This window comes from Dasypus novemcinctus, chromosome 11 (assembly GCF_030445035.2).
Source record: "Dasypus novemcinctus isolate mDasNov1 chromosome 11, mDasNov1.1.hap2, whole genome shotgun sequence".
Taxonomy (NCBI): domain Eukaryota; kingdom Metazoa; phylum Chordata; class Mammalia; order Cingulata; family Dasypodidae; genus Dasypus; species Dasypus novemcinctus.
The window spans coordinates 6,019,556-6,033,106 of record NC_080683.1 but is presented as its reverse complement, the minus strand read 5'-3'; the positions used below and the strand labels follow the sequence as shown (position 1 = coordinate 6,033,106).

Sequence of the window (13,551 nt, the reverse complement as noted above, 5' to 3'; positions counted from 1 at the left end):
TAAAATGGCAGCTCTCTTTCTCTTTGTGTCTCTGCTTTCAGTTCTCAGTTTATATGGACTCCAGTGAAAGAATGAGAACCCACCGTGGCTCACACAGTCTAATCAAAGGCCCTTAATTAAAGGGGTCTAATCAAAAGATCCCTTAACTGAATCTAACGTAAATAGGTTCACATGCACAGGAATGGGTTAGCTCAAGAACATAATTTTCTGGGGTCCACAAAAGACTCAAAGCAGGGCATTAGTATTACTGACTATATAGACTCTGATATAATGCAGTAAAATTAGAAATCAACTTTAGAGCCAGCTTGAAATAAAGAAAAACATGTATTTGAAAAACAGGAAAAAAAAATTCTATTTAAAATAATCCATGAGGATTATTGGAAATTAGTAAGAAGATACAGCTAAACAACTTGTTAAGTGCTACATTTCATGATTTATGAGATGCAGTTGAGTCAGTTCTCTAAGCCTTAAATGCTTATAATAGAGAGCAAAGTAGATGTTAAATAAACTAAGCAATCAATCCAAGAAATGAAGGGGAAGAAAAGAGTAAACCCAAGGGAAGTGAAAAAACAAATACCTAACAAAAGACAGAAATTAAAGGGAAAGTAGACATGGACATCAGATCAAAAGTGGGTTGTTTTTATTTGTCTAATAAAATAGGCAAAGCCTCTGGCAAGACCGATAAAGGAAATAAAAGAACAAATGAGAAATAAACAACCAAAAAAGTAAATAACCATAAATATAATAGAAATTTTTAGATTATGAGAATGCTATGAAGAGCTATGAACAAGAAACCTTTAAAGCTTTTATTAAAAAGTGTTTCAGAAAAAAAATTATCCAATTTACTTAAGTAAGAAAACTATATAGTTCATTAATCCTTAAGTGAATTAAGGGATAATCACCCCCCTCCCTACCAAAAACTGAGAGGCTCAGACTGCTTTATAGATGAATTTTACCCAAATTTCAAGAAACTTATATATTATCTTAAAGAAGATAGCTACAGAGGATAGCTTTATTTCTGTAAGCCTAGTATAATCTTGATCAGAAATCAGCAAATTTTTTTTTTCTGTAAAAGACCAGATAGTAAATACATTAGTATTTATAAGCCATATGGTCTCTATTACAATAAAACTTTATTTACAAAAAGTGGTGGCAGGATGGATTTGGCTCATGGGCCATAGTTAGCTCCCCCAATCTTCATAATTAAAACTAGAAAAGAACAATACATTCTCAGTTATGAACAATTATACAAAAGTCCTAGATAAAATAAGAGTAAGTAGAATCTAATGCTTTATCAGATCATCAAATAACAGGATTATCCCAAGAATACAAGGACAGTTCAATCTTAGAAAATGTTTTTATATATATAAATTACTTCATTGAGAGATTAAAAGAGAAAAAATTATCTTGATAGGTGAATAAAAAATTATTTAAAATTCATCACCCATTCATCATAAAAACTGCAACGAACTTCCTTAACTTGATATAGTGTCTAATAAAACCTATAACAAACATCATTTTTTTTTGAAATTTTCAAAACATTCCCATAATAGAGAGGAATAAGGCAATGATTCTGTCATGTCACCATTTAATATTAAACTTGGGTCCTAGCCACAAATTATAAAGATTCAGAAGGGGAAAACAAGAATGTCATTATTTGCAGATGGTATTATCATCAACCTTGAAAACCAAATAAAAGCAGTAGAAACTAAGTGAACAAATAAGAGCAATTAAAGACATTTGAGGATGTAAGGTTAACATACAAAACCCAGTAATATTTTTTTAAACCAGTAGTAATCAACTCAAAGCTGTAATTTAAAATATAAATACATTCACAATAGCAATAGAACTAAAATACCTTGCTATAGACTAATAAAATATAAGGTCTTTACACAGAAAACAATAAAACTCTGTTGAAAGAATCAAATCACACCTGAATAAGTGGAGCTATATATGGCCTGTTCTTTTTTTTTCCCCTAAAGATTTATTTACGCCCCTTCCCCCCCCCCCCCCCCCCCCGTTGTCTGCTTTCTGTGTCCATTCACTGTGTGTTCTTCTGTGTCCACTTATATTCTCATCAGGCAGCACTGGGGATCTGTGTCTCTTTTTGTTGCGTCATCTTGCTGCTTCAGCTCTCCGTGTGTGCGGCACTATTCCTGCATGGGACAGCACTCCTTGTGCACAGCAGCACTGCACGTGGACCAGCTCACCACACAAGCCAGGAGGCCCTGGGTATCGAACTCTTGGACCTCCTATATGGTAGGCAGATGCTCTATCTGTCGAGCCACATCCACTTCCCTATATGGTCTGTTCTTAAATGGGAAGCCTGCATATTGTAAAATTGCGTTTTCCCAAAATTAATCTAAAAATTCACTAATAAAAATCAACATCTCAAAAATATTTTTCAAGAAATCTGAAAAGCTAATTTTTGAAATTCATACTGAAGAATAAAGGTACAAATATGACTTAGAAATTTTTAAAAAAGAATGGAAACAGGCAACTATCTTTCCAGGTATTAAGATAAGGTTATACCAGTTTAGACCATATGATATTAGTACATAAATATACAATGAGATCAGTAAAACAGAGTAATATCCATGGATCTGTTCTGGAGTCTCTGGACCCCTGAGTGCCAGATCCACTCAGGGGAAAGAATTCTGTCTTCAACAAATGGTGCTGGGATAACTGTATAGTCATCTGCTAAAGAATGAAGGTAGACCCCTACTTCACACTGTATACAAAAATCAACTCAAAATGGATCAAAGGCCTAAATACAAGAACTAATACTATAAAACTCCTGGGAAAAAAACATACGGAAACATCTTCAAGACCTTTGTATTAGTTAGTGATTTCTTAGACTTTATGCCAGAAGCACAAACAACAAAAGAAAAATTAGATAAATGGGACTGCAACAGAATAAAAGATTTAATCAACAAACTTATCAAGAAGGTAAAAAGACAACCTATAGAAAATATTTGGAATATTTGGAATACCTGATAAGGACCTAATATCCACAATATATAAAGAATTATAATTACAACTCACAGCAAAAAGGCAACCCAATTTAAAAATGTGGGGAAAACTTGAGCAGACATTCCTCCTCAGAAGATACACGGATAGCCAATAAAGATGTGAAAAGATTTTTTAATCATCAGGAAAACGCAAATCAAAACTACAATGAGACCCACACCCACTAGAATGGCTACTGTGGTCATATTTGAAGCTGTAAGTACCCCAGAAAAACATGATCTTAAAATTAAATCCATTCTTGTGGATGTGAACCCACTGTAGATAGGACCTTTTGATGAGGTTACTTCAGTTAACGTGTGGCCCACCTCTATGTGGAAGCAAGAGGCTGAAAGCAGTGAAACCCAGAAGGAGACAGAAAAGCTGCCAAATGCATTGCCATGTGGCAAGCTAAGGACCAGGGATCGCCAGCAGCCAGGCCCGGGACACCACTGTGTTCAGGGAGAAAGCATTGCCTTGACGAGGCCTTAATTTGAACTTTCTTTGAGTCTCAGAACCATAAGAAAATAAATTCCCATTGTTTAATCCATTTCATGGTATTTGCTTGAGCAGCATAAGAAACTAAAATAGCTGCTATTTTAAAAAAAAAAGGAAAATGACAAGTGTTAGGCAGGATGTGTAGAAATAGAAACACTCATGCATCATTGCTGGGAATGTAAAATGGTGCAGCCACTGTGGAAATAGTTTGCCAATTCCTCGGAAAATTAAATATAGAATTACCATATGAATTTTTTGTTTTTGTTTTTAGGAGGCACTGGGAGCTGAGCCTGGAACCTCCCATATGGGAAGCGGGTGCTCAACCGCTTGAGCCACATCCGCTCCCAGTGGTTTCTTTTAGTGGTATAAAAATGCTCTAAAGTTGTGGTGATGAACGCACCAGTCTAATAAAAGTCGGTGAATGTATACTTTAAATGGGCAATTTGTATGGTATATGAACTACATCTCAATAACACTGTTTTTGTTTATCTTTATAATATCCTTTATTCAGTAAAATTTTAAAATACTGAAAGAAAGAAAGAAAAAGAAAAGAAAAGAAAGAGAATTACCATATGACCTGACAGTCCTACTTCTAGGTACATTCCCAAAAGAAATGAAAGCAGAGACTTGAAGAGCTATTTTGCATAATGATGTTAATAGCAGTATTGTTCACAATTGCCAAAAGGTGGAAACAACCCAAGTGTCCCATCAACAGATGAATGGATAAACAGAATATGGTAAATACATACAAGGGAATATTATTTGGTCATAAAATCGAAGTTCTGATGCATGCAGCAAGGATGAGCCTTGAAGTATCATATTGGGTGAAATAAGTCAGAAACAAAAGGAAAAATGCTGTATGATCTCACTTATATGTGGTAAGTATAATATGCATATTCATAAAGTCATACTCAGAACACAGGATACCAGGGGTTGAGGGGTAGGGAGGGAATCGATGTTTAGTTAATACAGAGTTTCTGTTTGGGGTGATGGACACGTCTTGGCAGTAGATGATGATGGATGTGCAACTTTGTGGATGTAAATTAACACTACTGAATTGTATATTTGGAAAGGGATAAAATGAAAAATTTAGGTTGTATGTAAGTTACTACAGAATAAAAGCAAAAACATGGGAAGTGGATGTGGCTCAAGCCTATCATACAGGACCTCCAGGGTTCGATGCCCAGGGCTCCTGGTGAAGGTAAACTGGCCCGTGTGGCAAGCTGGCCCATGCCAAGTGCTGGCCTGTGTGGAGTGCTGCCCTGCACAGGAGTGCTGGCCCACGCGGAGAGCTGATGCAGCAAGATGACACAACAAAAAGAGACACAAGGAGAAACAATAAGAGACACAGCAGACCAAGTAGCTGAGGTGGCACAAGAGAATAAGCACCTTTCTCCCATTCTGGAAGGTCCCAGGATCAGTTCCTAGAGCCACCTAATGAGAATACAAGCAGAGCAGCACAGAAAAACACACAGCAAATGGACACAGCAGACAATGGAAGGAGGGGAGAAGATAAGTAAATTTTTTTAAAATCTTAAAAAAAAAAAAAGCAAAAACACCGTAGAACTGTAAAACACAATGAACCCTAATGTAAACAGTGGGCTAAAGTTAATAGCACAATTATATTTTTTCATCAATTATTAAAAAAGTAATAATGAAAAATGTTAATAGTGGGGGAAACTAAGTGTGAAAGGAGTATTTTGGAACTCTGCACTTTCTACATAATTTTTCTATAAAACTACAACTGCTCTAAAAATTAAAAATATACAAAACCTTAAGTGGCTTAAAATAGTAAGTATTTTTGCTCACAAGCCCATGGATCAACTGGGTGGTTCTTGGGGTGTGGTGTCACTTGCAGCCAGCGGTGGTCCAGTAGGCAGCTGTGCTGATCTTGGCTGCCCCTCCCGTGGTTTGGAAGTTAGTTGGCCACAGGCAGCAGTGTGGTGGCATCAGCTGGACAGCTGTGGGCTTTCATCCTGTAGGGGCTAGCTCGGGCTTAGTCAGCGGCAGTGGCACAGTGTCAGCAGAGAGTGCAGAAGGCCTCTTGAGGCCTTGTTTGAAACTGGTACACCATCCTTCTACTGCATTCTATTGGCAAAGTAAATTAAAGGCCAACCTAGATGAAGGGAAATAGACCCTACCTCTTGATTAGGAAGTGTGGCAAAATCACACTCCAAAGGACATGCATACAGAGGGAAGTAGGGAATTACAGCCATTTCTGCCGATGAACACTACAGAGAACAACTGAATAACATTAGAGAAAATTAGAGGTGCTTATACCCAGAGACTCAGAAATTTGACTTTTAATATAGATCTTAAGAGAAAATCTCACGGGAATCAGATGTGGCTCAAATGATACGGGAGAACCTGGGTTTGATCCCTGGGGCCTCCTGGTGAAAAGAAGAAGAAAAAGCATGCCTGCGCAGCAAGCCAGTGCCTGTGCAAATGCCCACGTGGCGAGCCAGTGCCCACACGAGTACCCGCATGAGTGTCTGCGTGGCGAGCCAGTGCCCTGCGCAAGTGAGTCACGCAGCAAGATGATGACACATGAAAAAGAGAGACAAGGGGAGAGTCAAGGTGAAGCGCAGCAGAGACCAGGAACTGAAGTGGCGCAGTTGACAGGGAACATCTCTCTACATCAGAGGTCTCCAGGATCAAATCCTGGTGAATCCTAGAAGAGAGAAAATGAGAAGAGAAGACAACACAGACAGCAGAAACACCAGGGTGGGACGAGGGGAAGGGGAGAAAATAAATAAACTTAATCTTTAAATAAAAAGAGAAAGTCTCACACATGATAAGGATCCACAAGAGGGTTTTTTGCAGCAGTTTTTATAAATAGCAGGGCTAAATGTCTACCAATAAGGGAATAATAAATTGTAGTATATTCCTAAAATAGATTACTGTTCAATGATTGAGTTAACTAGAACTACATGTATTAGTATAGCTAAAATTTAAAAAACATAAGAAAAATTGCAGAAGACATTTGCAGTATGGTAAATTGTGCTCTTTTTGTTGTTTTTGTTTTTAATTCAGTAGAGAAAATACAGAAAATGCTATATACTGTTAATAGTGGATACATACCTAAGTTGAAAAATATAAAACCTGCAAGAGCATGCTGAACACCAACTTCGGGCTACCTTTGGCAGAGGGTGGGGTGTACAAAAGGACATCAGTTATACCAGTAATGTTTTACTTCTTTAAAAAAATCAAATCATACTCAAAATAACGCAGATATTTGGCAAAACTAGCTAGTGGGGACATGAGTGTTTATTATTTACTTCACTTTTCTGATGTTTGAAATGCCTCGTTTTAAAAAACGTGATAGGATTGCATGAACCTACACTGGCTTCCTGTCTACTTCCATCTGCCTACACCTGAGTCCTTCTTTCTGTAATTGTTAAGCTTAATGGGTGTCAGAAAGTTCTGAAGACCATGTATTTTCGTTCCTGAGCGTCCTCATGCAAGCATTTGCATTAGATTGCTCCCCAAGCTCCTTTTGGGGCTGGGCTTATTATTTTTAATAGAGGAAGCTTTTATCCTACAACTCCCTTAAGTGTCCAGAATTTTTGTTGAGGGACACCCAGTCTTCCTCAGAGAACTACCTTTTAAACAAAGGGAGGGAAGTGGCAGGAGGCTTTCAGCTACCAATAACATAAATAATACCTGACTAAAAGTGGTTTCAACAGCATCAGTTATTTTTCTCACTTAGGAAGTCCAGAGGCTGCCAGTTACTCAGCTATTTCAGCAGCTCAGCAACGACAGGGCTTTGGGTCAGTTTCTCATTGATTCTCTTGGCCTTCCCCGCATGGTCACAAGATGGCTGCAGCAGCTCCAAGTTTCAGATTCCCACCTGACAAGAAAGAGTAGGGTTTCTTCTTGTACAATTCTTTTCATCATGGCATAAAATCTTCCCCACAATCCCTGAGAAGATATCTTCTTGGGGGTCACTGGCCAGAACTGGGTCCCAAGTGATGTCCCTGGACCAGTCCCAGCAAGGGGGCAGAATTCCCGTGCCTGACTTAGGCATGCCTCGCCTGAAGAGAATCAGGGTTTTCCTGGTCGCAAGGAAGAGGAGGGAATAACCATGGGTTAGGCAGCCAGAAATATCTGCCAGGCTGTCCACTTGAGTGGAACTCTATTTCAAAGTGGTACTCCACTTTGTGCCCACCCAAATTAAACAGCAAAGCCAGAATTCTTTGTGGTGGTAAGGAAGGGCAATGTTTATTTTATTTGGAATTCTCACTGTTAGCCAAGATTGACTTTTACATAGAGACTCCTGCTCTGGATCTGGGGCTTCTTCCATACAATTTTGAGAAAAATAGACCCTTAAACCCTAAGTGGAACAACCTTACATATACCCTGAATCAAATGTCTGGGTCAAATATCTGTCAGATCTGACCCTGACACCTCCACCGACCTGCATGCAGCAATCATGTGAGAGGTAAAAATAACCGCCTCTCGGATTGCTTGTGGCACCATTTGGGAGAGAGCTGGGAGATGAAAGCTGGAATCTGGGTCGGGGAGAATATGTGAAAAAGTAAAATGTTAAAGTGACCTGTCTTGGAAAATGTTTGCTTGTGAGGAATCTTTCCCTTTATCAGCACTATGACTTTTAAGAATTGAAATGTTTCTTACTAAACGAGAGCTTCCTTCTAAGAAAACGGTTAAATCCCAATTTTTAAAATTTGTAAATATTTCTTTTTACCACAGAATTATTGGTAGGGTCAGTTTAAATAGAATTCTACCTAGTAATCACCTTAGTATTACTATAAAACCTGAAAAAAGACTAAGGGACAAATAAAACTATTACTAGTTTCTACAAGTTGAAGATTTATCATAAGTGAATATAAATGCCACTGAAATACTGATGTGCAAATGATAGCATTATTTGATTTACACTAGACTTTATAGAACATATTTATTTCATAAAGGTGCTTTTATATTTTTCCCAACTTCCTCTAACATTAAATTAATCAAAGACATGTGTTGGTGTTGAATGCAGAAAGTACTATTAAACAAAAGTTTTAAATAGTTCCTATTTCATTATCATGATATTAGGTTGATCTGTACCCTTAAAATTTAGAAATTATTTCTTTTCCTAAACTTTTTTTTTAGAGATTTATTTTATTACTCTCCCCGTCCCCCCTTGTCTGCTCTCTTTGTCCATTCGCTGTGTGTTCTTCTGTGTCCACTTGCATTCTTGTCATGTGGCACTGGGAAACTGTGTTGCTTTTTTTGTTGTGTCATCTTGCTACAGCAGCACTCTGTGTGTGCAGCGCCATTCCTGGACAGGCTACACTTTCTTTCACACTGGGCGGCTCTCCTTATGGGGCGCACTCCTTGCGTGTGGGGCTCCCCTACACAAGGGACACCCCTGCGTGGCAGGGCACCCCTTGCGCATGGCAGCACTGCACATGGGCCAGCTCACCATACGCATCAGGAGGCCCTGGATATCGAACCCTGGTCCCTGCATATGGTAGACAGATGCTCTGTCATGTGAGCCACAGCTGCTTCCCAACTTAGGGTTTCTTTAAGAAAAAATTAGTTGGACAGTAACTGCTAAGGAGAAGAATGCTCCCTCTCCACTTTGCAGAAGAGAAAGGTGAATGATGGCCTCTCTAAATCTTTCTAGCCTTTCTGTACCCCACCCGCCTTCTCCCTACCCCTCTACCCTCTGTGACCTGCTCCCTTGCAGGCCCTGTCAGCGCAGGCCTGTGGTAAGAGCACGTGGGACTCATCTCAGAGGATGATCTGAGCGTGCATGGCCTTCCTGGGGTAGAGTGCAGAACTGGCTTTCCATCCCAGGCTGGTCTGCCACCTCGTCCCACTTAATTCACTGGTTAATTCGTCAAGTACAGTCTAGCTAGTTTCAGGTGGCTGTGGAAGGCAATTATTTCTAAAAATGTAGAGAAGCAATTTAAATAAGAAAAGATAGACACTTTCCATTCAAGTTATCTAAAAGTCACATTGGGAATGGAATGAATATAAAAGGATGGAGAATGCAGGTATATTGGCAAGAGAAAGGAAAAGAAGTGTTTGCCAGAAAATTAGCGAGATTAATTTCAAAATATAGCTCACCTGGATTTCAGGCCTTTAAATCTTCTTTTATTGTTTTTATTGTTAAATATTTCTTAAGAACTTTTAGAGTACTTACTAAAAAAAATTTTGTTCATTCTTTACAAACTTATTAAGCACCTACTGTGTTTAGAAAGTATTTGGGGGAAGTAGATGTGGCGCATGCGATTGAGCTCCTGCCTACCACATGAGAGGTCCCAGGTTCAGTTCCTGGAGAAGATGAGCAAGACAGCTGGCACGATGGGTAGGCACAGCAAGCTGGCGCAACAAGGAGACACAAAGAGGAAGGACAATGAGAGAGAAAACAAAGCAGGGAGCTGAGATGGCTTAAGCGATTGAGCGCCTCTTTTCCACATGGGAGGTCCCAGATTCAGTTCCTGATGCCTCCTAAAGAGAAGACGAGCAGACACAGAGAGCAGACAGCAAGTGGGCACAGAGAGCAGACAGCAAGTGCAAAGCAACAGGGTGGGGGGGGATAAATAAAATCTTGGTTTTTTTTCCTTGAAGTATTTTTGCTCTAATTTTTAATGTATTGCAAACATAATATGACAGTAATAACAGAAAACAAGTTACAGCATTACCCAGACACTTCTGGGTAGGATTCAGCTTTTCCTCACCTCTTCTGCCCCAAATACTCAGCAAGGACAGATACAGTATAAAATGTGAAAACCGAAGAAACACAGCAATACTCAAAAACAGAGCATTGCATTCTGACCCAGAGCATTCTGGGTCAGAAACAGAGCACACCACAGAATGGCAAAGGAAGGTGCAGCCTGCGTAGCCTCAGGTCCAGAGGTAGCAGTGGGTGGTCCCCTTGAAGTAAGCGGGAGAGTGTGCAGGCCCCTCCCAAGAGGGAGGCAGGGACCACAAGAAAGGCCATGAGGAGCCGAGACTTTCAGAAAGACGTGGGCCTTGGGCAGGTAGGGGAGGAGGACACGTAGCATACGGCAGAGGAGCAGTCCAGCCACCTCTGCAATATCTGCAGTATCCCCGATAGCACTTTGAAGCAGGAACCCTGAGATTATTTTATGAATCCCAAAAAGAGAAAGATTATGTTTGTAAACTAATTATTCTTCTGACTGTGATACCCTTTGATTGTTTTGGATTCCGTTGATGCGGTTACCTGCGAGGATTGCTTTGAGGGCTTTCGCTGATTTGACCGTGTCAGTAAGGTGTGACTCAGGTTGAGTCCTCACCCCCTTGGCGGGTCTGATATAAAATGGACACTCTCTCAAGAAGACACAGGACGAGAGCGCCCTGTCATTTTTCATCCTGGGGCCCCGGGGAGAGATGAGCCATTCGCCTGATGATTTGTAGCTGACCTTGGGAAGAAAAGCTATAGAAGACCCGGAAAGAAATGAGCCCTGCACCAGCCTGCAGCTGAGAGAGGAAGGCCGGGGGGGGGGGGGGGGGGGGGGCCGAGCCCTCGTGGAGATCAGCGGCCGCCTTGCTTCAATACGTCACAGTTAGCTTTGTTAACAAAGCAACCTTGAGGTGGGCCCTTTTACTCCAAATAAACACCATTTATAAAAGCCAGCAGATTTCTGGTACTTTGCATCAGCCCCTCTTTTGGCTGACTAATACAAACCCCAAACTATCACTTTTAAGACCTAGCTTTGGAGAGCCTGGTGAAAGCAGCCTCAGAAGTAAGCCCGTTACCAAGAGGAACATGAATTCACTTCAGATGAAATGAATTTTGTAGAATGGCCTGATAAAGACCTAAAATAAATATATTCAGGTTGTCAAAAAGAAAATGAAAACATAAGTTCCAAATTATGGAAACAAAAGTGAACATAATGGAAATAGGTGGATATGAAAAGAACAGGTAGAAATGAAAAATACAGCAATCAAATAAAAAGCAGGCTAAGAGGTGGGATCATTCTAGCCTGCATTCAGCTAAAAACATAATAAGCTAGAGTACTGAAAAATTCCTTCAGAGTGCAGATCTCAAAAATATGAAAGGGCAGATGGGAAACAATATGTACTCAGAAAGCCAAGCACTGCCGGAAGCCGCCCCTCCCTGGTGCTGTCAGTCACGTCGCTTTGCGTTTCTGTCGTAACACTTATCACTTTCAGAATGATCATGTTTATTGATTTGTTAATTCACGCTTTGCTGAGCTTCTGCAGAGTCCTGAGCTTTCTCCCCGGCACAATGTCAATGCCAAGAACTAGTTCTAACCTCCAGGTTCTCACGTCCAGCCTGTTCATCTTTGTACCTCCAGCACCTACACAGCCACTGGCACGCATTAGGCCTTCAGTACACATTTGTTGAATGAATAAGTGAATGAAGGCATTAATACTTTAAACAAAACGTCTCTGGTATGGCTTCATGGCCTCAATTACCTCACTCTTGCCAGGTTGGCATTGGGGAGAGAGACCTGGAGAAAATGAGAATTCTCTTCCTCTGCTGTTACCAGTCTGTGACACTGAGAGGTACTGTTAAAACCTCTCTAGGCCTGGAGTCTGTCCGAGCTGTGTGCTTTTGTTTTTTATTTCTGTTTTACAAACTGCTCAAGAAGATGCAGAATGAGAACAGCAATATAAACAATGTCAATGTGTTCATTTTTTTCCCCCCCACTTTTCAGGCTGGAGTAAAAGGGACATTAGGAAGATTAGTTGGGATTTTTGAGGTAAGTCTGTTCAAATCTTTGGTGTAGATGGTATCCTATTAATGACCACATTATTTTATCTAGGAAAAATGCCATCTCTCTTTCATCAAGTTTTTTAAACAAGCAGCACAACAGAATAGCATGCTTTCTTTTTTTTGAATCCCAGTGTCTTCTTCCAAACATCTAGAATTACTTTTAATTTTTGTTCTTCCCATCCTTTCTTCCAAGGTGGGAGGAAGGGTAGATAAGTGTAGAAAAGACGGAGAAAAATAGGTCAGGTAAGTAGCTATATCATAGGTGGGAGCAGCAAGGATATAGGCTCTGGTGGAGATTTGGAGGAAGGTGGAAGGAAGTGAGAAATCAAGGTAAAAAAGATGTCCAGGATTAGTAGGAAAAGGGGAAATGTGCAAGTTGCCCAGCTTGCTTGGGTGGATGGGGCCAACAGGCATGAGACCTCTCAGTCTCTTCTCTCTCTGGTATTCCAGCTAGTTGAATTAAATGGTGCCTTCTTGAGAGGTCAAGAGCTTCCTTCTCACAGCATTCCTGTGAAGTTGCACTTAAGGAAAGGATAAGGAAAAAAAGAAGGTAAAGCCTTGACGTTAGAAGCCCCACACACTCTCAAATTCAAGGGTGGCATGTTTTAAATAGGCCATCTGGCACTATTCCATATATGATCGTATAATGATAAAAAGTGAAGGGAATCTTTGTGTCTGAGCCCTCTGAATATGTACGTGTGTTTCATTTAAATAATTTTAGCTCTCTAAGGAAAACTCTTCCTCTGTCCTTCTCTCCCTGCCCTTCAGAACCAGGAAAGGAAGCACAGAACATATGTGTATGTGCTCATTGTCACGGAAGTGCTGGAAGACTGGGAAGATTCAGTTAACATTGGTAAGTCCTCTCTAGGCAGCCTCCAAGAGCTCCCATGACAGGGCCTTGACGCACCTTCAGCCATTACCCAGAACCAGAAGCCAGAGCCTGATGGAGGAAAGAAGGGACAGAGGGCGTGCTTAACAGAACAAAGATAGGATTTTGAACTTGAGAGATATAATATTTTAAAGTGTTTAAAAGGAAGGTCAATTTAAGTACATGGGCATTCATTATACTATTTGTCTACTTTTGTAAACAAATTTTCTATTAACAAGCCATTTTACTTTATTTTTTAAAAAAAGGGAGGGAGGCAGGTAAGACAAAACTGTTTCTCTACATGCTTCCTCATCTGTCCTAGAAACAACAATAATAACAAAGTCCCTGTAATGATGTCAACAAATAGAAACAGGGCCCTTAGAAGTAATAACCCAGAACGGTTATAATTCTGTACTCCCACCCATATCCATCCAGCAAATCAAATCCAGGGCCTCCACAA

General features: G+C 40.2%; 1 protein-coding gene across 1 annotated transcript in view; it reads left to right on the top strand.

The window, feature by feature from the left end:
* Positions 1-13,551, top strand: part of NUDT3 (nudix hydrolase 3) — a 179,640-nt gene that overhangs the window by 152,156 nt on the left and 13,933 nt on the right. The window contains exons 3-4 of the mRNA XM_004484011.3: positions 12,165-12,209; positions 12,992-13,076. Coding sequence (XP_004484068.1) covers positions 12,165-12,209; positions 12,992-13,076 — 130 coding nt within the window. The remainder of the gene's footprint in view (positions 1-12,164; positions 12,210-12,991; positions 13,077-13,551) is intronic.